The sequence below is a fragment of the Canis lupus genome, chromosome X (assembly GCF_003254725.2).
Source record: "Canis lupus dingo isolate Sandy chromosome X, ASM325472v2, whole genome shotgun sequence".
NCBI lineage: Eukaryota > Metazoa > Chordata > Mammalia > Carnivora > Canidae > Canis > Canis lupus.
In genome coordinates this window covers 80,607,925-80,634,446 of record NC_064281.1, presented here as the reverse complement: position 1 = coordinate 80,634,446, position 26,522 = coordinate 80,607,925, and the positions used below count along the sequence as shown (strand labels likewise).

The following is a 26,522-nucleotide window of genomic DNA, read 5'->3' as shown; positions in this document are numbered from 1 at the left end:
CACAGGTGGGCCCAAAGATCATTTTCTTGTAAAGAATTCAATCTACTCACCCTATTCCTAAAGTGTTAGAGTTAGGATTTTAGGTAATGTGGACTTTGAAGTATTCTAGGCTATTCATCTTCAAATTATGTACTACCAACATCAGATTCCATTTTTGTTTTCTAAAATACATTTATTTAACTATCTTAATTGTGATAAAAATATTTTAGTAGTTTCCTAATATGCCAGGCACTGTGTTAAACTCTGTATTTGCATTATCTCATTTAATCCCAGCAACCTTATGAGGCAAGGCTATCATTATGCCCATCCTAAACAGGAGCTTAGAACAGTTGCTTTAAAACTTTTATTTACTGGAGAGAAACTCCACTTTAAAGAGCAGTTAGTTCTGTTACTTGAAAGAAATGGGTCTTCATGTTTCCAGGCCTGTGAGAGGTGAGAGTATGGATGTTCAGCAGAAACTCAAAGGACAAACAATTCAAGCACAGGCTCCGGTGAGAGTGGGTCAAGAGAGATTTCATAAACAAGACGACAGCAATAGTTTTCTGACACCGGGTGGCCCTTGTACAATTTAAGACAACACATACTGAGTTAATCAACACTTAAACCTCAATCCCACCTCTTTGCCAGGAAGATCCCAGAAACTGGTTGTTTCTGACCAGAGATTACAGTGAACCCTAGGCTTACTCTCAGGAATGAGCAAAGGAAAAAAAAAAAAAACACCACAGAACTTTGGGAACAAATGTCCAACAACACACGTGCATGAAATGCAAAGTGATTTTTTTCCCTGTGTTGAAAAGAAGTTTCTCTAGGAGTTGACAGAAAAAAATGTGAGTCTATACTTCAAGTAACTAGCCAGTTTTTGGATGGCTAGTTACCCTAATGGTAAAGTTTGCTATAATTATCGTGTCAGTAATAAAAATCTTAAAGTCTCAAAATACTTTTCTAAGTGTAATTGAGTAATCAATATTTAGGGTTTTATTTCTCTATAGTATCCTGAAACAAAACAGCCATAATTAGATTCAAACTGACAGCTGCATAAACATTTATATTTGTATGTTTTTGCGTCTTATTAGCATTAACTCAGTATAATAGCTAACTTTAATTGAGTGTAATTATCATGTTAGGTGGTTTAGATATATTATCCTTAAGAATCATAGCAATGCAAGTATCTCCATCCTACAGATACAGACACTGAGACTCAGTAAAGTTAAAGAACCTGACCAAGGTCACAAAGCTATTGTGTAGTAAAACCAGAATCTGATACCCAGTCTTGACTACAATGCCTGTACTTTTCCTAGTGCACCATATGGTCTCCGAATAACATACAAGATGTATGTAGTGTGCCTGGCACTTAGTGGGAGCTCAACAAAATTAATTTTATTGTCCCTTAAAATGATTCGACAAATACAAGCCTATATCCTTAACAGGATGAAAATAGGATGAAAGCGCTCTAAATAGGAACTGTCTTATCAATTCCCAATCATTCATGCAAATGAATCTCATTTGGAGAAGACCAAGTCAAACCTTCGCATTTAGGTAGCCAACTGAAATGCAAGTACTTCAAAATGTACCAAATCCTTCTTCTTCATTTTTAATAGACTTTAAAAAGTAATTTTATTCTAACCAATGAACTACCAACCAAGAGAGATACAGCTGCTCTTTTAATCTACAGTAAGATCTAAGAATCACAGCATTTTAGAACTGGATGGGATCTTAAGGGTTCATCTAGTTCACTTTTGCCTCTGCACACTCTGCCAATTTGGCTTCCACCTCCTACCTCTCTACTATCATCTGGCCAGTGAGTAATTTGTACAAGGTCACAAAGCTGCTGGAGGAAAAGAAGGCCCTAAAGGAACTCAGGAGATCTGAGTTCAGTCCTCTTTCCATTATTCCACCCAGCCTCTCAATGCTCTCTCTAGGCAGAGCCAAACCCAGGGATTTAAGAAAAACACAAAACCTCTAGCACTTAAATAAGCAGATTCATTTCTCCAGTGACTCCCTAAAAAGCTAATCCTATCAGCTAGCCTTTACTGAGAAGGATGATGTGTTAAAACTCTTCACAGTCATTATTTCATTTCATTCTCAAGTCAAACCTGTGGGAGTAATTCTTAATTCTTTCCCTTTTGATTGATAGGGAACACAGACATAAAAACTTCAAGTAAGTTGCCCAAGGTCACAGGACTAGTTAGCAAGGGTGCCAGAATTTAAACAAGGTCTGACTTGGGCCCTAGCTCTCAACAATTATGATATACTATTATGTGTCTCTTCCCTTTCCAGTTTTTTTTTTTCTTTGTCCTTTGGGGCTTAGGATCATACACATGCTAAGACTACTTAATCACAAATAAGGAGAAGGTTTCTGGAAGAATCACTGAATAGGGGGATAAACGGTAACCCACAACACCTCCACAAATTGAAGACCTGCCTGGCACTACTTTTTCCCCCAAAGTCGAGGCCTCTGCTCTCAGCAGGCACAAAGCTCTTCTTTTTAATTTTTTTTTCAGTAACATTAATCACCTGTTTTGCCACTCCTTAACCTAAATCGGATCTTTCAAAGGCCAAGGAAAGCACTGATCCCGACAATCAGTTGGCACCCGAGACCCCTGGGGGCAGAGAGGAGCCCCTGAAGTCGAGAAAAGTTTCTTCCCAAAGTGCAATGAGGTTAACAGGGCACAGTAACACAATCTCGTACCTGAAACTAGGAGCCAGGGAGAGAAAAACGGAGAGAGGAGGGAAAAATCTGTTCTGGGCCTGAGGTTGTTAAACAGGAACAGTGAGGAAGGGATTTCCAGGCCGTCTTCCCTCCAGTCAGGGTCTCAAAGCTAGTGCCCCCCGCCAAAGCGGCCCGGGCAAGGCACCCTCGTGGGACGCCGGGAAAAGGCGACGCAAAGAGCCCAAACAGTCCTCGAGTCGCCAGCCTCCGCACTCCGTTTGTCTTACCCTTTTCCACCAGACAGGCAAATTCTGGAGGATTTTCTCGCCCAACCCCCCACGCAGGGTGAAATCTCGGAAAGGAGAGGACCCTGCCTCCTTTGCTGGGGGCAGAAAGGGCACTCGTTTTACGTCGGAGCGAGGAGATGGGGTGGGAGTGGGGGAGACAGCACTGAGGAAAATAGGACCCCCCCACACACACAACAAAAACTGGCCTTGGCAGGGGTTTGATGGGGCGCCTGGTAGTAGCGGCACTCACCCGGGTGAGACATGGGGATGACCTCATTGCGGGTCCCCGGGAAGTTAAAGATGACGGCTCCAGACGCCCCTCTCTCGTAAGCCAGATGGATCTTGTCTGCGAAGGTGCAGCCCCCGCCGCGCTGGATGAGGGCCAACCAAGAGACCTGCACGGTTCTCCCCCAGTCCCCCGGGACCGTGGGCACCGTGAAATTCGTGTGAGGGTTACAGGCGTTGAGCGCACCCGGCCCGTCGGGCGGCACCAGGACCCCGGCCACAGGCTCGAGTGGCGAATCCTGGCCGTACACGCCCTCCTCGCTCAGCTCCCACACCGTGCGGTTCACTCCAGTGTGCGGATCCCGCCAGGACACGTTGAGGTAGGCGGTCCACACTGCCTCGGCTCCCCGGGAGCCGGGGGCGTGGGGGCTCAGAGCTAGCAGGAAGCACCACGCCAACAGTCGGGAAAAGGCGCAGCCACGGCGGCACAAGACCCCGGCCCCGGGCGGCGGCCCCATGGCGCGCGCGCTCTGCGGTTCCCGAGGGCCCCTGGCACGCGCCCTCCCACTCTCGGCAGGACCCCGGCCCCGGCCCAGGTGCGCGCCAGGTGGGGAGGGAGCCGGGAGCGACTGGCGTGCGCGAGAGCGAGGTGGGAGCCGCGCGGCACGTAGCGTCGACCCAAGCGGTTGCGGCAGATGCAGCTCTTCGCAGCTCCGGTCCTCCCCGCTACTGCTACGGCCGCGTCGAGCTCTGGGGCTTTAGCGAGAAGCTCCGCCCAGACGACTGGGGGTAGAGGTGGCTGGGAGGGAGGAAAGGACACTGCGGGATCCGCCTCTTAAAAGGGTAACGTGATGGGCAGGCGTCAGAGTAGGCTCTGAGGCCGGCGGCCAGGTGTGTTTTGCGTTGTGTTGTGCAAAATGGACAGGCCAGGGACTAGAGAATCTGCGACCATAACAAGCCCTCCGGTAGGATCCGGGTCCGTTTTGGATTGCAAGAAGGGGGTTTTCCTTCCGAACCTTTGCCTAGAGGCCGTTTCAGCCTTAAGGTGCCAGAATGTGAAAGTACTTCTAAAAGGCACAGATGCGAGGGATTGAGGGATCGGAGTTGGAGGCCGGGGGAATTTGGGGAAGGTGGGTGGTCCTGGGAGCAAGCTGTTTATTGATTCTCTATAGGGGGAAGGACAGAAAAAGCGCGTGGTTATTTTTTTTTTTTAACCTTTCTCCTTTCCAACTCCAGACAAGCGTCATACCTGGGTATTTTCTTAACGCTTACCTCATGCTGAATAGACTGCATCAGAAGCCCCTTCTGAACGTGATCTAACCCTCAGAACAGAATTACCGTTTCCATCCACCTCAAAGCTAAGCCTCATTTCTTCATCTGCTAGGAACCAGGTTTACCCAAATCTATACATCTGCACCATTCCTGACCTAAACTAAACAATCTTTCCCCATTTCCCACCAATTGAAAGAAGCCGGACTCACCTTAGTGATTCACTCACGGCACTCTGGCATTATGATTCCTCCTTACCTTAAGCGTACAAGTTGTATCTACCTTGTCAGTTATCACATTTAATAGGGTGCTCCAAGAATATGCATTGGATTAAACTGAATTAATACACCTGTTGTATGATGGTGATGAATAACTTTTGACCTTGCTCTGTGCCTCAGTTCCCTCATCATCTGTAAAATGGGGATAATAAGATTACCTTCCTCATAAAGTTGTTCAGAGGATTAAATGACTTCATGCATATAAAGCACTTAGAACAGTACTTAGCAGGGTGTAAAAAATATATCTGTTAAGTACCGTTATTATTAAACAGGGTCAAGGACCCCATACCTTGTGAATAATCTTAAAATTGTTGCTTTGAGATAATAACCAGAGAAAATGATGTTCAGGATGTTTTAGCCACTTTTCCAGTTCAGAGAGATGTAATTCACTTTATCCAACCCAGCATTTGTTTAATTCTTGATCAGTCACTCCTTGCAGTCCCTGGCCCAACATTTACTTAATCAATCTTATTCCGAAGGATTAAGCATGGGACAGTTCTTCACTTGATACTCTTATGGCTTGAGAGAAACCTAGAGGAAAATTAGCACCATAACTGAACAGCCCCTAGAATCCAAATAAATGGGCAACTTTGTGAAACATGAACCCTATATACTGAAAAAGACATTATGTTAGAGGTCAAGCCTGGTGTGCGAGGCCAATAGCATGGCACCCCCAGCTACTGATGATGTTAATCTCTAGGATAGAAATTACCTAAGGAAAAAGAAAAGGTAGGATGAATCATCTCTAGCAAATGGTACAATCCCAGAAATTGTCTGAATTTCTTGGCAAAGAACACTCAAAATTCAATAAATATTGCCTACAGGGCAATAAACTATATTTATTTTTTAAGATTTTATTTATTTATTCCTGAGAGACATAGAGAGGGAGGCAGAAGCACAGACAGAAGGAGAAGTGGGCTCTACCGGGATCATGCCCTGAGCCAAAGGCATACAGACACTCAACCACTGAGCCACCCAGGTGTCCCTATATTGTACTTTAAAGAAACACTGTATTTAAAATTACAGAGATGGGGCAGCCCCGGTGACTCAGCGGTTTAGTGCCGCCTTTGGCCCAGGGCATGATCCTGGAAACCCAAGATCGAGTCCCACGTCAGGCTCCCTGCATGGAGCCTGCTTCTCCCTCTGCCTGTGTCTCTGCCTCTGTCTGTATATCTCATGAATAAATGAATAAAATCTTTAAAAAAATAAAAATAAATAAATAAATAAATAAATAAATAAATAAATAAAATTACAGAGATCTGTTATAAGGCATCTACAAAAATTAAGTTCAGAGAGCTATTTGTTAGTATCCAATCTTCCATCAACTGTATGCCAGCCATGGGCTAAGCATTGGGGCAAAAAAAAATCAAAGAAGTCATTAACTCTGCTGTCAAAAAATTCTTAAGTTAGCTTTGATGAGACAAGCAAACTGGTAATTGTGGTTTAAAGTGCTATATGTATATAGTGTAAATGCCATGACAGAGGTGTGCACAGGGCAGTAATGGGTAACAAAAAGAGGAACCTAACCCAGACTGGAAAGTAGGGGAAAGCTGCCCAGAGGAGGTTACACTTGTGCTGAGTTTGAGAGCATTCACCTTCCTAGACTGAGAACAATACAAGGGAATGCACTGAGGCATGAAACTGACCAGCAAGTACTTGGGAGACAGCAAGTACTACAGGCTCTATAAACACAAAATGGTTGGAACCCAGAGTACAAGTACAAGACACAAAGTTCTACAGGTACACAGAGGTCAGTTCTTGAGAGTCCTTTTGTGAAAGCTAGGGAGTTTGGACTTTATCCAAAAGCAAGGAGTAATACAATCAGGGTTTACCCATGGAGTAATATAATCAGATCTGTATTTGAGAGATCATTACGGCTTCTCTGTGGATAATAGATTGGAGGGGACAAGCCTAGAAGCAGGGAGCACAGAGAGATTTTTTGGCAGTGCTCCAGGTGAGAGATGAAGGTAGCCCAGCTCAGACCCCAGGAAATGAAGAGAAGTGGACAGAAGGAAATGTATTTTAGAGGATGAAAGAAGAGGGAAGAGGAATTGTCCTGATGTTTTTGGCTTGAAAGACTGGATGGCATTTAATCAGGAGGAGGGTTTTAAATGTGTAGAAGGGAGAGACAGAGAGATGAGCTCAGTGTAGACAGACATGTGGATTTTGAGGTGCCTATGCCATAACTATGTGCGCAGTCAGATTTTCTGATTACTGAACACCAAGTGCAAGCCATTGGAGAGGTGTAGGTATACAGAGGCCAAAAAGAAAAGTCCCTGCCCTCAATGAGTGTGAAGTTTAGTAGGAAAGTCAGAGAGGTAAACAGGCAATAGCAGTACAGTTTAATAAATGTTATGACTGAGAAAAACATGGGGTGCTATGGCAACATGGGTGTGGCTGAGTCTTTAAGAACAAATAGAGCTAATCAAGCAAAGAGAGTAAGGATATGCAGGCATAGGCAATGGTCTATTACATGAAAACACCAGGAGCATTCAGGGAACTAAAATTAATCAGTGAAGTATGGCTTGGGATGCAAGTTGCAAAGGGAGAGCCAGCGGGAGTGAAGCCGGTCAAGTAGGTTGTGGCAGAGCAGGAGGTATTTAGAAAATTGTGCTAAAGAGCATGGACACTGTACATTTGTGCATACATGCACACACACATAAAGTAAATATGGCAAAATGATAATTGTTGAAATTAGATGGTGGTTCTAACAGATGCTCACTGTACTATTTTTTTTAACTTGTCTCTGTATTTTAAGCGTTTCATAATGATGGGTTTTAAATTGTGAATTTGTATGGAAGTCAGTGGAGCAAATAAATGATTATTGTCAGACCTAGGCTTAAACAGAGGATCTGGGGCAGCCTGGATGGCTCAATGGTTTAGCGCTGCCTTCAGCCCAGGGTGTGATCCTGGGGGCCCCAGGATAGAGTCCAGCGCTGGACTCCCTGCTTGGAGCCTGCTTCTACCTCTGTCAGTGTCTCTGCCTCTCTCTCTCTCTAGGTCTCGAATGAATGAATGAATGAATGAATGAATAAATAAATAAATAAATATTTTTTTTAAAAACAGGATCTGGATTGTATGAGGACAAGACAGGAGGAAGAGAGCCTAGTGAGGAAGCTAACCTCCACAGCACTATTCTGGAGGTCTAACTCAGTTGTGGAGATGGAGGTATCAGACGATCATGGCTTAAAGATATAAACCATTAAAATCATCCTATGAACTCCCCTTGCTATGAGTCTGTTCTCACCAAGCAACCTTATTATCATTTAGTGCCTCCTGTAAATATGCCTACAGGGAGATAATGCACTGATCAGTAAACACTAGTATCTGGTCCACTTGGAAGTTATGCTTCTCATTATAAATTAATCAGTTGGCATTCTGGCGTATGTATTGGTCTCTTGTGAATTCGGCGAAGTGTGAGTCAGTCCCCAGGAGCCCAGTCTCTGGTTATACTACCAATCAAATTTCAAATCCTACAAAGCTAGGAACCAGACTGCACATCATGACTGCATCAAAGTCCTTCCCCTTTGTGGGGACTTGTCTGAGTAACTCCATGGCTTTCTCCAATCATATCGCTCTGTCTTGCTGTGATTTCTTTTCAAACTGCAACAGAGCCTTGCTACGAAGAATGAGGTCCGTGGATCAGGAGCATTAGCAGCATCTGTAGGAAGCTTGTGAGAAATGAAGAATCTCGGGTCTTGCCCCAGTCTTGCTGAGTCAGAACCCACATCTTAACAAGATCCCCAGGTGATCTGTATACGCACATAAGTTTGAGAAGCCCTGGGGCAGACTAGAGTATTCCTGGTTGGTAGCCAGCACTACTACCTCTGCTTGAACACTCCCAGTGTCAGAGTTAAGCACCTCAAGGGGCACTGCATCCTGAGAGGTACTACACTTTTTAAATTTTTAAAAATTATATATATATGTTATATATTACATATATTATAACTATATAATATATGTAATTATATAATAAATATGTATTTATTTGAGATAGCAGTGGGGTGGGGCAGAGGGAGAGAGAGAGAGAAAAGCAGACCCCCCCCCTATTCCCCACTGAGCAGGCAGCTCGATGCAGGGCTCCATCTCAGGACCCACAGAAATCACCACCCCAGCCGAAGGCAGACACTTAGCTGACTATGCCACCCTGGTGCCCCAGTACTATACTTTTCTTGTTGGAAAGTTGGTGTAAATGCAGTTTGATTTTGCTTCATTCCTTCCCCTTCCTCGCACCCAGCTCTTGGAAGCCCAGGTCCCTATGCTACTCGTGGCCGTACTGCTACCCCACCAGGACCTTTGCTTTGACCAGTTTCCCTGTACCAGACCTCACCTTATTCCTATATATATTCCTTATACCCTCAAACCAAATGTACTGGCGCTAGATGTATTCCCTTGGGGGCCCTATTGTCCCTAAGGCTAATAACAGCTACTGTTCATTGAGCATTTACTCTGTACTGTACATGCATCATCTAATTGAATTCTCACAATTATCCATTAGCATCCCCATTTTCAGAAGAGGAAACTGTCTCAGAGAATTCGCAACCTGCCTAAGGTCACGTAACTAGTAACAGAATCAGGATTCCAATGGGGTTCTGACTCTAAGTATTCATAGCTAATAATGACTTAGTATCTTCCCTCTGGAGAGTGGCATTCACATTTTAACATCGCCTTATACCAAAGGAAGTTCAAGTGAAATATTTCTTTTATGCATTTCAGGCACTGTAACCGGTGAGGGAGACACACTTGGGCCAGGAGCCTTTTGGAATTCCTCAAATCCTACCACAGAGGCTAACCCTGCCAAAAATTTGTCTCAGCAGTACTTGAAATGAAAGCTGCAAAAAAAAAAAAAATAAATAAAAAAATAAAAAAAAAAAAAAAAAAAAAAAAGAAAGCTGCCCTAAGCGGTACACTATCTAGTAATGAACTAATAAGCAGAGCAGCATCCTGCAAAAGCAACAGCAGGACACCACTGTGGCTGATTAAGTTTCTGATCACACTGAGTTTCTGCAGAGGTACAAAGACGGATGATAAGTGTTCAGCCTTTAATGTGTCCACAAGAAATGAGACATCACATCTGGCTTCTCACCATTAGATAAATGGCAAAGTGCCATGGACAAATAGTGTCCTGGCATCTAAGCAGTGTTGTGGCTATCCAGCTCAACAACATAGGTGTAGAGAATGCATATAGAAGGGATGGCAACAAACTTCTGCTCTAGGCAGCTGTTCTATGGATAGCAAGAAGAAATTGATGGGGGCCTAGAGAGAGCCAGCAGCCAAACAAAACAAAAAACCCAAAACATGATGGTGCAGCATGCTTTAAAAATAACATAATTTCCAAGTGCAGGTAAATCTGCATCAGCTTAGGTAGATATATGGCTATTATAAAACAGGATCTTTTTTAAACCAAGTTTTCATGCACTCAAAGAAAAGACAATTTCAGAGAGAGGTTTTCCAACAGTGGGTCTGCGATATCTGAAGCAGTCTTCTCATATCCATAACATTAATAGCTACCAGCAAGAACCTACTATAGGCCAGGTACTGTCTACTTTTGAGATGAGTATTATATGCTACATCTTACAGAAGTGACTGAGGCCCAGGTTAAGTAACTTGCTGAGGTCACCCATGGTAACTAAATGACAGAATTGGAATTTGACCCCACGTCTTAGTACAAAGCTACACTGTTCTCATTACACCACTTTCCACTCAATCCAACAGTGCCTTCAAAAGCAGAGGTAGGAAGGCAACATATTTATTGAGAACCTACTATGTGACACTTTACATGCCTAAATTATATCATCTGATTCTTATAACAGGTTATACAATCCCATTATAATTCTAATTATTATAATTCCATTTTTTTTCAGATGAGGAAGATGAGGCTCAGAAAGTTAAAGTATCTTGCCAGAGGTCACACAGCCAGCATGTGGCAGAGCTGGAAGTCGTACTGAGAGTATGACTCCAAATTCTATGCCATTTTCGCTTGCTGTGCTACCTCTCCACATACATCGTAAGGAGGTTATTACAGGGTGGAAAGATGGGTATTTTTACAGCCACATCCAGTGACATACTTTAATATACTAAGAACCCCCTCACCAGAGTGCTGTGATCTCCTGCTGCACAGCCCCCAGATTCCTAAGCAGAGATTATGAAAGTACATTTAGTCAGGTGCTTCATCATCATTTAAAAATGCCTACTGCTTCAGTTGAGCACACTCGTATACATGGGTGTGTGGAGAGGAGTGGCTGAACATGTGTCACGTGCAGAAAGGATGTTTTACGTCCACTAAAACTGGTGCAGTAAGAATTATACTGATGGAGGACAATGCAGAAAATTTGTGCTCAATTGTGTCGACTTGCTTGCTGCTGGGCAACCAGATTAGCTATCTTGAGTTTGGAGAGATGATTGAGGGGATCCCGGATTGCTAAAGAGAAACAAAGGCGGAGAAGGGCTCAAGATATAGGGAGCAGGAATGGGTCAGTGCTGGGTGAGTGGGGGAAATGACGGACACAAGTGGTTTTTACCCTCCACTACAGGTATCAGGACATCCTAGTTGGGAAACTCATCTGGTCTAGGGCAGTCCCCTCTCTTTCCTTTTCAGGTTTCTAGTAAGACGAAGATTTTAAAAGAATTAAATCTATGACCACAAGACACATATATGCTATTGAAAAAAAAAGGGAAACAATTACTCAGGGGGTGGGGTTTGGGAATGGGAGAGAAGAATGTTTTTTAATGAATTTGCTCTGCAGGTAAGAACATACATTTGAGGTTTACTTCCAACCCATTCCTGCTACTTAGTAGACTCAATTGACAGAACTCACCCATTCTAGCCTCAGTTGTTATTTTTAATATTGCCATTGACTGGTTATATGACACTGAGGAAGTTTCTCTTTCTTCTTGCTCAATGATAAAACAGGGAGCACCTGGGTGGCCAAGTGGTTGAGTGTCTGCCTTTGGCGCAGGTCATGATCCCTGGGTCCTGGGCTCGAATCCTGTATCTGGCTCCCTGCAGGGAGCCTGCTTCTCCTTCTGCCTATGTCTCTGCCTCTCTCTGTGTGTTTCTCATGGATAAATAAAATCTTTAAAAAATAAAACAGGGATAATAATACATTCTTTTATGCATTTCAGGCACTGAAATATTTTATATATAAAATTATATAGCTATATTTTGAGCCATGTAAGGTTTCCCTCAGATCAAAGCCTAACAAATTGGGTGGTATACCTCAAGAAGTACCTGTGATCTTGCCACTGCCTAGGATGAATGACAGAAGGGAGTAGGCCTCACAGACGAAGATAGGATCCATTAGCTAAATTAGGGAGGAGGGGACTTCTTAAAAATGTACTGGGCAGTGAGGTTTTTTTTAAAACCTATAGACAGAATGGGATTCATTTTTAATAGAAACATAATTTGATCATTCCCAGGAGAATTGGGGTTTCTGAAAAGCAATTTAAGAACACCCTACTTATATTCTATCACAATCACCTACTGAGGCAAAGGCTTGCCTTTTAAGAAGCTTTAGTGGGTCTGAGCTTGGGCAAAGGCAGCTTTGTATTCTGAGGGGCAAAGTCACAAATTCACAGCTGCCAACTATATGCGTTAGGATTAGCCACAGCTGGACAGGGCTCAAATATGATCAATAACATGTAGTAAACCAGTATTTGGCAATGACTGACCCGGTGCTGATCACATATTTGAGACCACTGACATTGGCTGGCTTACTGCTCATAATTCACACAGTCGTTAAGTTCTGTCACACCAGAATTACATAAGTGTTACGGTTATATTGGTCGCAGTAAACAGGCAAAGGACAAGCTGGCCTTCAACAAAAGGGTATTTTTGTGGCCAGAGAAACTACTTTGCTTCGACTTCATCCTGAATCACACAGTGTGAGGCACAATGACTTGCACTAGGAAAAATGCAGAGGAAAAAAATGTCCAGATCTGCTGAACCACAGCACACTCTGGCATCTACAAAATCACTTTTCCCCAAGCTGACAGTCTTCCAGTTTGTGGGGGTGGGAGGCACACTTTTTCCTAAGTTGTCTCTGTGTAACTTCGGGGGCAGATAGCATCAGTATACTTCATGTTCTTCATAGCAAACTAGTTCAGACGCCAAAGTCAGTGACTGCTTAATATTCTGGATGTTGTCAACTCTGGAGCCACAGAAAGCCTTTCACCAGAGGCAATGAAGTGGCTCAGTAATGTTTGCTCTTCGTGAGGGAAAAAAAAGAGCAGAAATGGAAAGCCTGGAGCTCTTGTTTGTTTGAAGAAGATGCTCATCAAGTTTACCTTCGATAATCCCACCAGTTCATTAAACGTCTTCATTTTCCTGAGATGGGGATGGGTGAGGTGTTTTAGAGACCTGACTGAGAGTGTATGTTTGGGCCCTATACAGTGTTTATAGCAGAGCCCCCTGCTGATTTTTCGGACCTGCAATTTGGTTGGATTCAAGGCATGATGAAAACTTCATACACATTTCAAGAATAAGGCTGTCTTCTCTGAGTGCTTTCAGTTATGCCCTTCATAAGCATTTTTAGTACAGATTTCGAAATTCCAAGACAGAGGTAATAGTAAAAAATTTAAAAAGTGTATTTATAATGCCTGCTGTCACACCTTTTTTTCTTTTTCTTTTTTTCTTTTTCTTTATTTCTTTTTTTTGGGGGTACAGTGTACTTTATTGATGGTACATTACAAGGTAGGGCTCCCCAAGCCCCTCTCCTTCCTCGGGGTCTGGGATGTAAATTGGAGGTCAGTAGATTCTCAGTGTTGGGGGATTAATTTGGGGCAGGGACTCCTCAGCAGCTGAGGGCCTCTCTTTTCCTCTTGTTCTTGCTGGGGCTGGTGGTCCAGGAGGATCCTACTCCTTGGAGGCCATGTGGCAGGAGGTCCACCACCGGGGTGCTATAGCCAAATTCATTTTCATACCAGGAAATGAGCTTGAGTGGTCATTGAGGGCAATGCCAGCCCCAGAATCAAAGGTGGAAGAGTGGGTGTCTCTGTTGAAGTCACAGGAGACAACCTGGTCCTCAGTGTAGCCCAGGATGCCCTTGAGGGGCCCTCTGATGCCTGCTTCACCACCTTCTTGATGTCATCATATTTGGCAGCTTTCTCCAGGCGGCAGGTTAGATCCACAACTGAACACGGAAGGCCATGCCAGTGAGTTTCCTGTTCAGCTCAGGGATGACCTTGCCCACAGCCTTGGCAGCGCCAGGGGAAGCAGGGATGATGTTCTGGGCAGCCCCTCAGCTGTCGCGCCACAGCTTCCCAGATGGGCCATCCACGGTCTTTTGGGTGGCAGTGGTGGCATGGATAGTGGTCATGAGGCCCTGCATGATGCCAAAGTGGTCATGGATGACTTTGGCCAGAGGAGCCAAGCAGTTGGTGGTACAGGAGGCATTGCTGACAATCTTGAGGGAGTTGTCATACTTCTCGTGGTTCACGCCCATCACAAACATGGGGGCATCAGCAGAAGGAGCACAGATGATGACCCTCTTGGCCCTGCCCTTCAAGTGAGCCCCAGCCTTCTCCATGGTGGTGAAGACCCCAGTGGATTCCACAACATACTTAGTACCAACATTGCCCCATTTGATGTTGGCGGGATCTCGCTCCTGGAAGATGGAGATGGACTTCCTGTTGATGACAAGTTTCCCGTTCTCAGCCTTGACTGTGCCGTGGAATTTGCCGTGGGTAGAATCATACTGGAACATGTACACCATGTAGTTGAGGTCAATGAAGGGGTCATTGATGGTGACAATATCCACTTTGCCAGAGTTAAAAGCAGCCCTGGTGACCAGGTGCCCAATACGGCCAAATCCATTCACTCCAACCTTCACCATCGTGTCTCAGGGACGCAGCTGGCACTGCATCAGAAGATGCAGCTGTCTGTTGAATGCGGAGGAGCAGAGAGCCTTTTTTTTTCTTTTTAAATATTTTATTTATTTATTCATGAGAAACATAGAGGCAGACACATAGGCAGACGGAGAAGCAGGCTCCCTGCAGGGAGCCTGATGTGGGACTTGATTCCAGGACCCCAGGATCACAACCTGAGCCAAAAGCAGATGCTCAACTACTGAACCACAGGGTGCCCTTCCCTTTCCCTTTTCCACAGACTCTTACCCATGTCACTGCAAGATGTGTTAGGTAGAAGTAAACCAGCAAAGAAACAGCAATCTTTCTGGGGAAAAAAGTGCCAGACTAATTCCACCCCTTCCCCCCAATCACTATAGTCAGTATATACATTTAGGAATAAAATATCTTTACTAACCTTGACCCTCTGGGCTGACATACAAAATTGTAAGCAGTAAGTATCATTGGGCATGCAGGAATTAACAATTTTCTCTTTGGGAGTTTCAGTGATTTATTTTTTAAGATGTTATTTATTTATTCATGAAAGACATACAGAGAGAGAGAGAGAGAGAGGGAGAGAGAGAGAGAGAAAGAGACACAGGCAGAGGGAGAAGCAGGCTCAAGTAGGGAGCCTGAGGTGGGATTCCATCCCAGGTCTCCAGGATCACACCCTGGGCTGAAGGTGGCGCTAAACCCCTAAGCCACCAGGGCTGCCTGAATTTCAGTGATTTAAGAGAAAATCCACCTGCTCTCTAACTTATTCATTGGAATGATGAATTTTGGGGGGCACCTGGGTGGTCCAGTTGGTTACATGTCTGCCTTCGGCTCAGGTCCTGACCCTAGGGTCCTGGGATGGAGCCCTGTAACCTGCATCAGGCTCCCTGCTCAGCAGGGAGCCTTCTTCTCCCTCTCCTTCTGCCCCTCCCCCTGCTTGTGCTCTCTCCCTCACTCACTCTCAAAAAAAAAATTTTTTTAAAGAGAATAATAAACTTTTTTTTAGAGCCTTTAGTGTCTACAAAGTCTTATGATATTTTCCAGGGAAGATAAAAAGATCAATGCAACATGGTCGCTCCATTAAGTATCCCAGGCTAATTGGGGTGAATTGTATCAAGAAAAATTTTGTGGGCCCTCTCTGTGTTTATGCCTGCATTCATCTAGATTGTCAGCAATACAAGGTTTAATTGAAAACTTCACCCAATCTCAAATGTCTGCTAATGGAGAAGTGATATTAATTTTCTTTTAGACTGTTGTGAATAGATTTCTAATTGATCTCTCTGCTTTTTCTCTTTTCCCCACTCCACATCATCCTTCATATTACTGCCATGTTATACTTCCTAAAGCATAGCTTTGATTCTGTCACTTCACATTGCATATTGAACAAAATATAAATTTCTAAACTTGAAAGGCTAGCCCTTCCACCATCTAGGTCCATCTGACCACTGCTTCCTTTATGCTGCCACTGTATCTGACTGTACCATATACAGCATCTTTCCTACTCCACTGCATTTCTTTCTTTTTTAAAAAGATTTTATTTATTTATTCATGAGAGACACAGAGAGAGAGGCAGAGACACAGGCAGAGGGAGAAGCAGGCTCCCTGTGGGGAGCCTGATGCAGGACTTGATTCCAGGACCCCGGGATCATGCCCTGGGCTGAAGGGCACGCAACCACTGAGCCACCCAGGTGCCCGTATTTATTTCCCTCCATACCTAGCACCTCCCTCAGAGATCGAGTTCCTTGAAAGGAGGAGTTGCATATTTTTCTCCTTTGTAGTCCTAGCTCTTATCCTGGAACATTAGAGTACATCTGAAGAACAAGTAAATGGATGGCCAGATTTGAAGAGCAGGCTATCTGGTATGAATTTATCCCATTGTTTTTGTTAAGGTGTAGTTGAAATACTATAAAATTCACCCTTTACACTGTATAGATCTGCAAGTTTTGACAAATGCACAGTTGTATAGCCACTACCACAATCAAGACATAGAACACTGTCATCACTCCCCAACTTCCCTTGTGTTATGCCTTTGCAGTCAAACCCTGCCCCCCACCTTATCCTGGCAACCCCTAGTCTGTTTTCTGTCCCTATGGTTTCGCTTTTTCCAGAATGTCAGATAAATGGAGTCATTCAGTATGTAGCTTTTTGTGTCTAACTTCTTTCACTTAGCAAATTGCATTTGAGATTCATCCATGTTATTGCGTTGGCATGACATTTAAACAAAAGAGTTGTCAGAGAGATGGGTGCTATGAGGGGGTACAAAGTCCTGTGTGCGCATAGAGGCAGGAATGTTTGCTTCTGACTCAAGGAATTAGAAGATATTTCATGGAGAAAGTAACATCTGAGCAGGGCCTTAAGGGACAGGTAGTTTTTTTGTTTCTTAAGATTTTATTTATCTATTCATGAGAGACACACAGAGAGAGAGAGAGGCAGAGACATAGGCAGAGGGAGAAGCAGGCTCCCTGCCAGGAGCCAGATGCTGGACTCAATCCTGGGACCCTGGGATCACGCCCTAAGCCTAAGGCGGATGCTCAACTACTGAGCCACCCAGGCATCCCATAGGTGGGTTTTTTATAGGTACAAATGGCCAAGGGAAGGTAAATTAATAAAGGATATAGCAGGAACAGAAGCAGAGAGTCAGGAAAGAGCAGAGTGGATTTAGAAAACATTGATTCAGTTTGGTTAGTCCACAAGAGGAGGAGGAGTGCAAAACAGGGCGGAAAAGGTAGGTTAGGGCTTTGTTGGCCATGAAGACGTATTTAGGAATTTAGTCTTGATTTTATGAGGTAGCGATCAGCCATTGCAGGTTTTTGATTCAGACTCTTCTCTGAGGAAAGTGATACTTCTGCCTGCAGGTAATCATGTTGCCCTGCCACAGCTGAAGTAGACTGTTGTTTTCTGTCAGGGTGAAAACTGTGACTCTTAAAACAGGGCAACAGATGACATCTAAATATATCAAAAGTTATACCAAGGATATAAAATATCTGCACCAGTGGTATTTGCTAGAACATGTATTCATGATACGACCAAATCCAATACCTACAAAAAGCTCCCTTATCTCTCCATTCATTTGTATTCTCTCAATTTTTTTGATAGTCAAGGTATCAAAAAGCCAAGTATTATTCCTGGATCCTAGTTTTCCTAGTTCTGCATGGAAACATCTTCCCAGGGATAAGAATTTACATCAGGGCTTCTATCTTAGCAGATAGCTGAAAAACAAGTCCCAACTTAACAGGAGTAGTTTCTTTTGTAAAAACCATATTACCCACCACTATTACTCAAATTTCTATGTAAAAAGCTCTCCTTCCTATTATGGATGCTTTTTCTCCCAGACAAGAACAGACATTTGACTAAAGAGGATATGCAGATGGCAAATCAGCACATGAGAAAATGTTCAACATCTCAGCCATTGGGGAAATGCAAATTAAAGTCGCAATGTGGTATCACCTCCTGCCTCCCAGAATGGCTTAAAAAAAGTGGTCAAAAAAAAAAAGTGGTCACCCCAAATGATGGTGAGGCTGTTGAGAAACTGGATCAAATATACACATATATTATTGATGGTAATGTAAAATGGTACAGAACATCTGGAAAACAGTCTGGTAGTTTCTTATAAAGCTAAACATGCAACTACCACATGACTCAGCAGTTTCAATCATGAGCCTTTATCTCTAGGTTCACTAAAACCCGAATACAAATGTTCCTAGAAGCTTCATTCATTATTGCCACAGACTGGAAACAACCTGGATGTTCTTCAGTAGATGAATGGTTCAATTGTGGCACATCACTACCCTGGAATACTACAGTAATAAAAAGGAATGAACTATGAATATATGGAACAATCTGGATAGATCTCCAGAGAATTATGCTGAGTTGGAAAAAAAAAGCCAAGCCCAAAAGGCTACATACAATTTGATTCCATTTATATAATGTTTTTGAGATGAAAAAATTATAGTAATGGAGAAAAGGTTAGTGGTTGTCCAGAGTTAAAGAGAGTATGGGGTAGAGGTGTAAGTGGCTATAAAAGGGCAAAATGGAAGGAGCCTGTAGGAATGCACTTGTTCTGAATCTTGACTGTGGTGATGGTCACACAAATGCACACCTGTGATAAAATTGTATGGCACATGCAAATGAGTGCATTAAAACTAGTAAAATCCAAAGAAGGTGGGTAGATTGCATCAATGTCAATTTCCTCATTGCAATACTGTACTCTAGTTACTTAAGGTGCTACCTCTAGGGGAACCTGGGTGAATGGTAAATGACATCTCTATTTTTTACAACTGCATGTAAATCTACAATTTTCTCAAAGTAAAACGTTTTTTAAAGAGACAAATATGTGTTGGTTGTAGAAATGTATACCTCATTACTTGAATTAACTTTAGGAAATTATTTTTGGTTCTTTGCCAAGGAATTTGGATGTTTTTTATGGCATTAAAAAAAGTAACAACAGGGCAGCCCTGGTGGCGCAGCAGTTTGGCGCCGCCTGCAGCCTTGGGTGTGATCCTGGAGACTCGGGATCGAGTCCCGCATCGGGCTCCCTGCATGGAGCCTGCTTCTCCCTCTGCCTGTGTCTCTGCCTCTCTCTCTGTGTCTATGAATAAATAAATAAAACCTTTAAAAAAAAAGTAACAACAGTAAAATTCATCATGTTTCTAGTTTCAATTATGTTGTCAGGAAACGAGGAGCCCAAACAGGGCAACTACCTCTGTTCCTGTCATAGTGGTTCTAAACTTTTTTTGGAGTCAGAGCTACTTCTGCAAATGTGATAAAACTCATGTCCAGAATAAATGACCACACACAATTTTGTGACCAACTTCAAGGGGTTTTATGGGCCTCATAAAGTTTATCCAATGACCCCAGGTTAATGTTGATCTACTGCTATACTGTTCTATAAGATAGTCAATAGTCCCATGTGGCTATTTAAAGTTAAAACAATAAATTCAGTTCTTCAGGCATATTAGCCACATTTCAAATGTTCAATGGCTACAGGTAGCTTGTGGCTACGTACTGGATGGTAAAGAGACAGAACTGAATGTTCTATTGAATAGACTTGCTATAGAACATTTAGGATAAGATTTACTTTAATTTTTGAAAACCAATTCCATGTACTTATAACTTCAAAAATACTTCAGCTGCACAAAGACTCTGAGTGGCCCACCTGTGTACCTCCAAGGACCACCACCCCTGCCTAAGAACCTCGTCTTTAGATGGATTCCATTTTATCCATAAGTGTTTTCTTTTCGGTATGCCTGGGTGGCTCAGTGGTTGAGAGTCTGCCTTCAGCTCAGGGTGTGATCCAGGAGTCCCAGGATTGAGCCCCTCATCAGGTTTCCTGCATGGAGCCTGCTTCTCCCTCTGCCTGTGTCTCTGCTTCTCTCTCTCACTCTTTCTCTGTGTCTCTCATGAATAAATAAATAAAATCTTTTTAAAAAGTTTTTTTCTACTGAATTTAATCAAGGGACTAATTTAAATTCTCTTTGAATTAAGTAGGCTATAGACTGAAAATTATTATTTCAATTATATACAATGGCAGAAAAAGACAGGGCTGGCATTTACACGTAGGAAGCATTGTTTCAAGTGCATGAAGTACTTTTGGAGGAGAACATAGGTACAGATGAATAGATATTAGAAGATAGCCAAGAGTCAGGCTCATCTACATAATACCAGAACAATTGGTTAAAAGTGGAACATTCAGTTGCTTTCTTTTTTTTTTCAGTTGCTTTCTTTTTTTTGTCAGTTGCTTTCTTCAGCTAGTTTCTTTTATTTATTTTAGTGTCATGTAAACATGTATGACATTAACTGTGGCAAAGGTTATTAAAATAGAAAGGGGGAAGAACAAGATTTTAAATGCTGTGGTGAGAAAACAACTGAGTTGAGTAACATTTTATTTTTAAATGTGTTTAGATTTAAATTCAAGTTAATTAGCATATAGTATATTATTAGTTTGGGGGTAGAATTTAGTGAGTCATCAGTTGCATGTAGCACCAAGTGCTCATCACATCAAGTGTCCGCCTTAATGCCCATCACCCAGTTACCCCATTCCCATCCCCTCCAGCATCCCTCAGTTTGTTCTCTAGAGTTAAGAGTCTCTTATGGTTTGCCTCCCTCTCTGTTTTTATCTTATTTTATTTTTCTTTCCCTTCCCCTATGTTCATCACATTTGTTTCTTAAATTCCACATACAACTGAAATCATATGGTATTTGTCTTTCCTTGATTTATTTTGCTTAGCATAATATACTCTAGTTCCATTCATGTCATTGCAAATGGCAAGATTTCATTCTTTTTGATGGCTGAGTAATATTCTGTTGTGTATATATACACCACCTCTTCTTTATCTATTCATCAGTCAATGGACATCTGGGCCCTATCCATATTTTGGCTATTGTGGATATTGCTGCTACAAACATTGGGGTGCATGTGCCCCTTCAAATTACTATTTTTGTATCCTTTGAATAAATCCCTAGTCATGCATTTGCGGGGTAGGGTAGTTCTATTTTTAATATTTTGAGGAACCTCCATAGTGTTTTCTAGAGTGGCCGCACCAGTTTGCATTCCTACCAACAATGTAAGAGGGTTCCCCGTTCTCTGCATCCTCATCAACATCTGTAGTTTCCCAAGTTGTTAATTTTAGAGATTCTGACTGAAGTGAAGTAGTATCCCGTGGTTTTGATTTGTATTTCCCTGATGCTGAGTGATGTTGAGCATTTTTTCATGTGTATGTTGGCCTTTTGCAAGTCTTCTTTGGAGAAATGTCTGTTCATATCTTCTCCCATTTCTTGACTGGATTTTTTTGTTTTTTGGGCCTTGAGATTGGTAAGTTCTTTATAGCTCTTAGATACTAGCCCTTTATCTGATATATCATTTGCAAATAGCTTTTTCCATTCTGTACGTTGCCCTTTAGTTTTGCTTATTGTTTCCTTGGCTGTGCAGAAGCTTTTTATCTTGATGAAGTCCCAGTAGTTCATTTTTTGCCTCTGGGGATGTGTTTAGGAAGAGTTGCTGCAGCTGAGGTCAAAGAGGTTGCCACCTATGTTCTCCTCTAGGATTTTGATGGATTCCTGTCTCACATTTTTAAAATTTTATTTATTTATTTATTTATTTATTTATTTATTTATTTATTTATTTATTTATAATTTAAATTCAGATTGCCAACATATAGTGCAACACCCCCTGTCTCACATTTTTAGATGTGTAGGCAGAAAAAAGGTGGAGAAAATGTAAGAGCACTTGTGTCTTGCAATAAGTAGCTTTCTGGTTCATTGTAATTTGTCAAGTATTTAGGAATAGAGGGCATTCATGTTTTAAGTGGTCACAATTAACCAAAGCTCTGATGATCTTTTCTTTATTAGAAAAATTATATTCTTGGGGGGGGGTAAGAGCAAGAGAGAGAATCTTAAGCAGGCTCCATGGAGCCCTACATGGGGCTTGAGCTCATGACTCTGAGATCATAACCCGAGCAGAAATCCAGTCACTCACTTAACTGATTAAGCCACCCTGGTGCCCCTAGAAGAATTATATTCTTAAAATGTAAACAATATCCTCACCTTCTTGGTTTTCTCCTTCAAATATTGAAATCTTTTTTTTTTCTTTTTTGAATTGAAATTCATTTTCCACCTAAAGCTAAGTACACACCTGAATTATGATATTGAATGTACAGTTTTCTCAGGGTCAGGGTTTATTGGTCTCCTACAAAAGAATTGAGTTAGATCTCAATTCTAGATACTAGTAGATAGGAAACAGTGATGTAGATCATACAAAACAGCATCATACAAAACAGCAGACAATCAAAAGACATTTGGGGTTGGCTTTGAAATGCATTTCTCAGTGTGTTTTCATTTTATATTTCACTCAGGCATTCCCTTCAGACCCATAAGAGGTGACTCTGAGGTAGTATGAGTGATCAAAGACAATTAGCCTCAGATTTCAACATTGCTTGTGGACTGGCTGCATGCAGGTAATTAAATTAATGGCATAACTTAGCATATTTATATTCTGTATATCACCTTACTCCCATGAGAATGTAACCACAAAAGAGAATCTATGGACTCATGGGTCTTATTCATTCTGGGAATTTATCCACATCTTCAAGGTGCCTGGATGGTTTGAAAGTAATCAACTAGATTGATTTTTGTTTTATTCAAATCTTTTTGGCTGACCTTGACTAACTGAGTATCTTGTGTTTTCTTAATTGAAAGAGTTGCCATATAGTATCAAAAGACACTGGAAACTTTGAGTCAGATGTCAATTATAGCATGTTACTGTTTAAATATGCTTAAGTACCAAGGTGTGTGTATTAGCCATTAAATGCTCAACGTGCCCTCTACTGGGCCTTTCTAAGGTTGGAACAGAAAAATGCTGTGTCATCTGGTTGTACAGTGGGTTGAGAAGAGGAATTCCACTGTAACTATTACATGTGATGAATAAACCATAAATATCAGTTCACAAGTCTTTTTGGGATGGATAAGTCTGGCTCACTTAGTTTCAAAAGGAAGATTTAAAATGCCATCCAGATGCAAAAAAACTACAACTTTGTTATGTGCTTAGGAAATCCCCTGTGTTTTATGAAATAAAATAATTTTAATGTCAGGTAATCTCTCCATAAATATGGAAACCTAAACAATTCTACCATTATTATATTATGGTATAATTATTATATTATTATGTAAGCCAGCTTAGTAATTCGGCCACAAGAGGACATCTGTGAGGAGGTGAATTTAAATTCAGGATTTTTTCAGGGCTTACAAAGATGCATTTCCATCCACTGCCCCCATCCCCATGGTTTTATCTGAGGCCCAGTCTTACAAGTCAGTACATGTTCCTATAAGTTAAGTGAGTGGTTTGCTTATGGAGAAGATTGGGGAATTAGATTCAGTGTTTTTTTTTTTTGGCAAAAATTATTTACATATTTTTCTTGGATCAAAATATTTTTTAACATCCTCTGTGGTAAAGTGACAAATATCCAGCAAGTATCTTCCAGAAAACTACCTTCACAGTCAGTGAGGTGGTACACAATTCAGCTATATAAATTGTATGCATAGCCACATTTTAGTTGACCACATATTCCTGCTTATAGCTTCAAAAGAAGCAAATCATGAAACTACACAGAATCTAGAGAGACTACTGTTTCTATTCTCCCCAGTGCCAACTGGCACTCAAAAAATAGAACTGGCCAGAATATAGCTGGCTAGTTTCTTTATGAATTTCTCCCTAAGGCACAAAGATCAGCTTCTCATACCCCTGGGAATCAAAAAGTTTTTCATTTTATCACACTGAAAATTCTTCTGGACTATTTCATTCAATGCCTTCAATTAAGTCATTGTTCTCTGAGTTTTCTAAAACATTGTCCTCAATTGCTTACACCATTATTAAATAATAACAGGTGCAAAATTAATGCTTGGAGCACTAGAAATTTGCCTTTTGGTGTGTTAGTCCTCACTGCTTTCCTTTTGTTATGGATATCAATCGCATGTCAAAGATGGGTGAAACTGACTCAGGGACAGGAAAACAAATATATTTAAAGGAATTTGGATCATATATTTTTTCATATTTCAGTAGAACATAGTACATTACTGTTTAGCTTCTCAGAAATCAGAATATAATCTATGCAGTAATTGAGGGTAAGACTTTTTATTTGTCTGGTTTTGCCATTTTGTTTGGCAGAAGGTAAAGAAATCTTGAATCACCCTTCTACTCTGAGTAATATTTTCTTTGTCTAAAGTGCAAATGGGTATTGTGACTTCAGACGACATTCTAGAGAGTATACTCTCTCCAAGATCTTCTCTTACTGTAAATAAATGGAAGTATCCTCATAAGATGTCCCAAATGAATGTCAGAAAATACCACAACTTCATGTTTTAAAAATGTAATCACAGGCTAAGGGCACAGGCCATTAAATGGAAGCCTAACGTCCCAGATTTGTAATATATTACTGCTTGAAGGGGACACATCTTGTAAGTATTTCCCACTTCACTAACATTTTAAGTATTCATAGAATGAGGATTAGTGGGCTACGGACAATATTTCTTCAGAGAAATATTAATAGTATATCCAATAGTTTAAACAGTTTTTGGAAATAATGTGGATATTCTTTTAGATTTAACATTGCTAGAAGTACAGTCCAAACATACAAAGTAAACAGAACTCCACTTGCATTATGAAGTTATTTTGCAAATAGAGTAAAACTTTACTAAATGAGATTTGCTTGAAGTTGGCAAGTTCTATAATTGGAATGATAGAATATAGAAATATTTCATTATTTTGGAGAAAGGCTAGGACTCATTCTACAATGAAAGGGAATTCATGGTGTATATAAGTTCTGCACTGGGAACAGTTACCTTGAATGAGAAAAACAATTTTTCTAGTGCCATAGGAAATATTCATTTACATAAAAGCAATTGGGTTATTAATTAAAACCATTTATATTGTTCTTTGAAGTAGGGTCTTATATTTCATTAGCTTTGATTACAATGCTATAGATGTCTAAAAAGCTATTTTAAAAAATACCCTTCCATAGTTCATTGATTTCCTGTCAGATAGGCCTTCCTTTTAAACTTTTAACAAAACCCAAAATGGAGCTTTATTATTTTCAAGTAATACAATAACACAAACGAATTGCTACCAAAATCATGCCAAAGAAAAGCACTGCTGGATACCCTTTAATGAAGGCAAAGATTGTTTGCAGGAAAATACTTGCTTTTATGTACTGCTTTAAAAAGAGTTCCTATTCTCTGAAGGCACTTAATCATCTCCCCACACTTTTAAGTGCCAACTCCACATTTTTAATTTAGATTAAACACTGGTGAGAATTAATGAGGCTTTTATTATACTCTTCCCCAAATTCAGAGTATGAGGCAGATCACTACATCTGCAAAAGCTTCTACAAATAAGCAAAGGGGGTAATGTTAATTCTACAATATTGTGCAGTGACACAAGGCCTGAGCTAGAATCCGATTCCTTTTCTCCATAACACTGGGTGGGTGTGAAGTCTCTGTGTAGGTATGTGAATCAATGGTGGTAATGGAGGCAGTTTCTATTGCCAGAGCTTTATATAGAAGCAGCCTAACAATTCATGCCGCCTGCTGCCAGCTGAAGGTGAGACACCAGATAGCTCCAGGGAAAGCTGATAGGAGAAGAGCACTGTGAATAGCTAGCAAGGCTGTCAGCAAGCCAAAGAACCCCGAAATTTCTGGTGTTGCCACACTTCCTTGGCTAGAGAGAGAATTATGAAGTGGGTGATGCTTACCGGGAAGGGCACATACTCCCCTTTTCAGCCTCATTTGTTCATTCGTCACTGAGGACCCAGTATTAGTCACTGTGCTAAGTGCTGTGTATCCCTGGATGAATGAAACGAGGTCTCTGGATCTCCAGCAGTCTGGTACTGCGGCCAGGTCACGCCTTATCCGATCTTGATATTTTGCTCTCAAGTCACTAGCAACGATTCAGTCCCTGCTGTTGTATCAGTGGTTAAGGTTAAGATGTTTCCTTTCCCAGGGGCATGTTACTTTCAAACAGGGCTTCAAAAACCCTATAACTTTTTTAAAACCTGGAGGAATGCTGCTCTCACAATGGATGGTTTCAGATATCATAGGGAAGAGGATATTGTTGGGCGGGGCAAATCCTGGGACCCAACAAATCACATTACATAGGTAACTGGCTCCGAAATCCTCTCCAAGACTCAAAAAGTAAAGTTGTTCTCAATACGCAAAGGCAGGGCACCTGGGTGGCTCAGTGATTGAGCATCTGCCTTTGGTTCAGGTTGTGATCCCGGGGTCCTGGGATAGAGTCCTGCATTAGGCTCCTCACAGGGAGCCTGCTTCTCCCTCTGCCTATGTCTCTGTCTCTCTCTCTCTGTATCTCTCATGAATAAATACAAATTTAAAAAATCTTAAAAAAAAAACCCAGCAAAGGTAATACCCCCTCCCCATCAACAGGGAAAAAAAAAAAAAAAGATTGTAGTAGTAAGAAACATTGACATTCAA

The 26,522-nt window shown here is 41.7% G+C and overlaps 1 protein-coding gene and 1 pseudogene across 3 annotated transcripts in view; both read right to left on the bottom strand.

Moving 5' to 3' along the window:
- Positions 1-26,522, bottom strand: part of RNF128 (ring finger protein 128) — a 117,177-nt gene that overhangs the window by 54,171 nt on the left and 36,484 nt on the right. Inside the window, exon 1 of one of the 3 annotated variants that reach the window (XM_035711985.2) lies at positions 3,188-3,913. The exons of 1 other annotated variant lie outside the window; for it this stretch is intronic. In XM_035711985.2, coding sequence (XP_035567878.1) covers positions 3,188-3,680 — 493 coding nt within the window. In that variant the 5' untranslated portion in view covers positions 3,681-3,913. Of the gene's footprint in view, positions 1-3,187; positions 3,914-26,522 lie in introns of those variants that run through there. One more of the 3 variants, XM_025431532.3, reaches the window with a different exon arrangement.
- On the bottom strand, positions 13,139-14,542 carry LOC118353705 (glyceraldehyde-3-phosphate dehydrogenase-like; annotated as a pseudogene).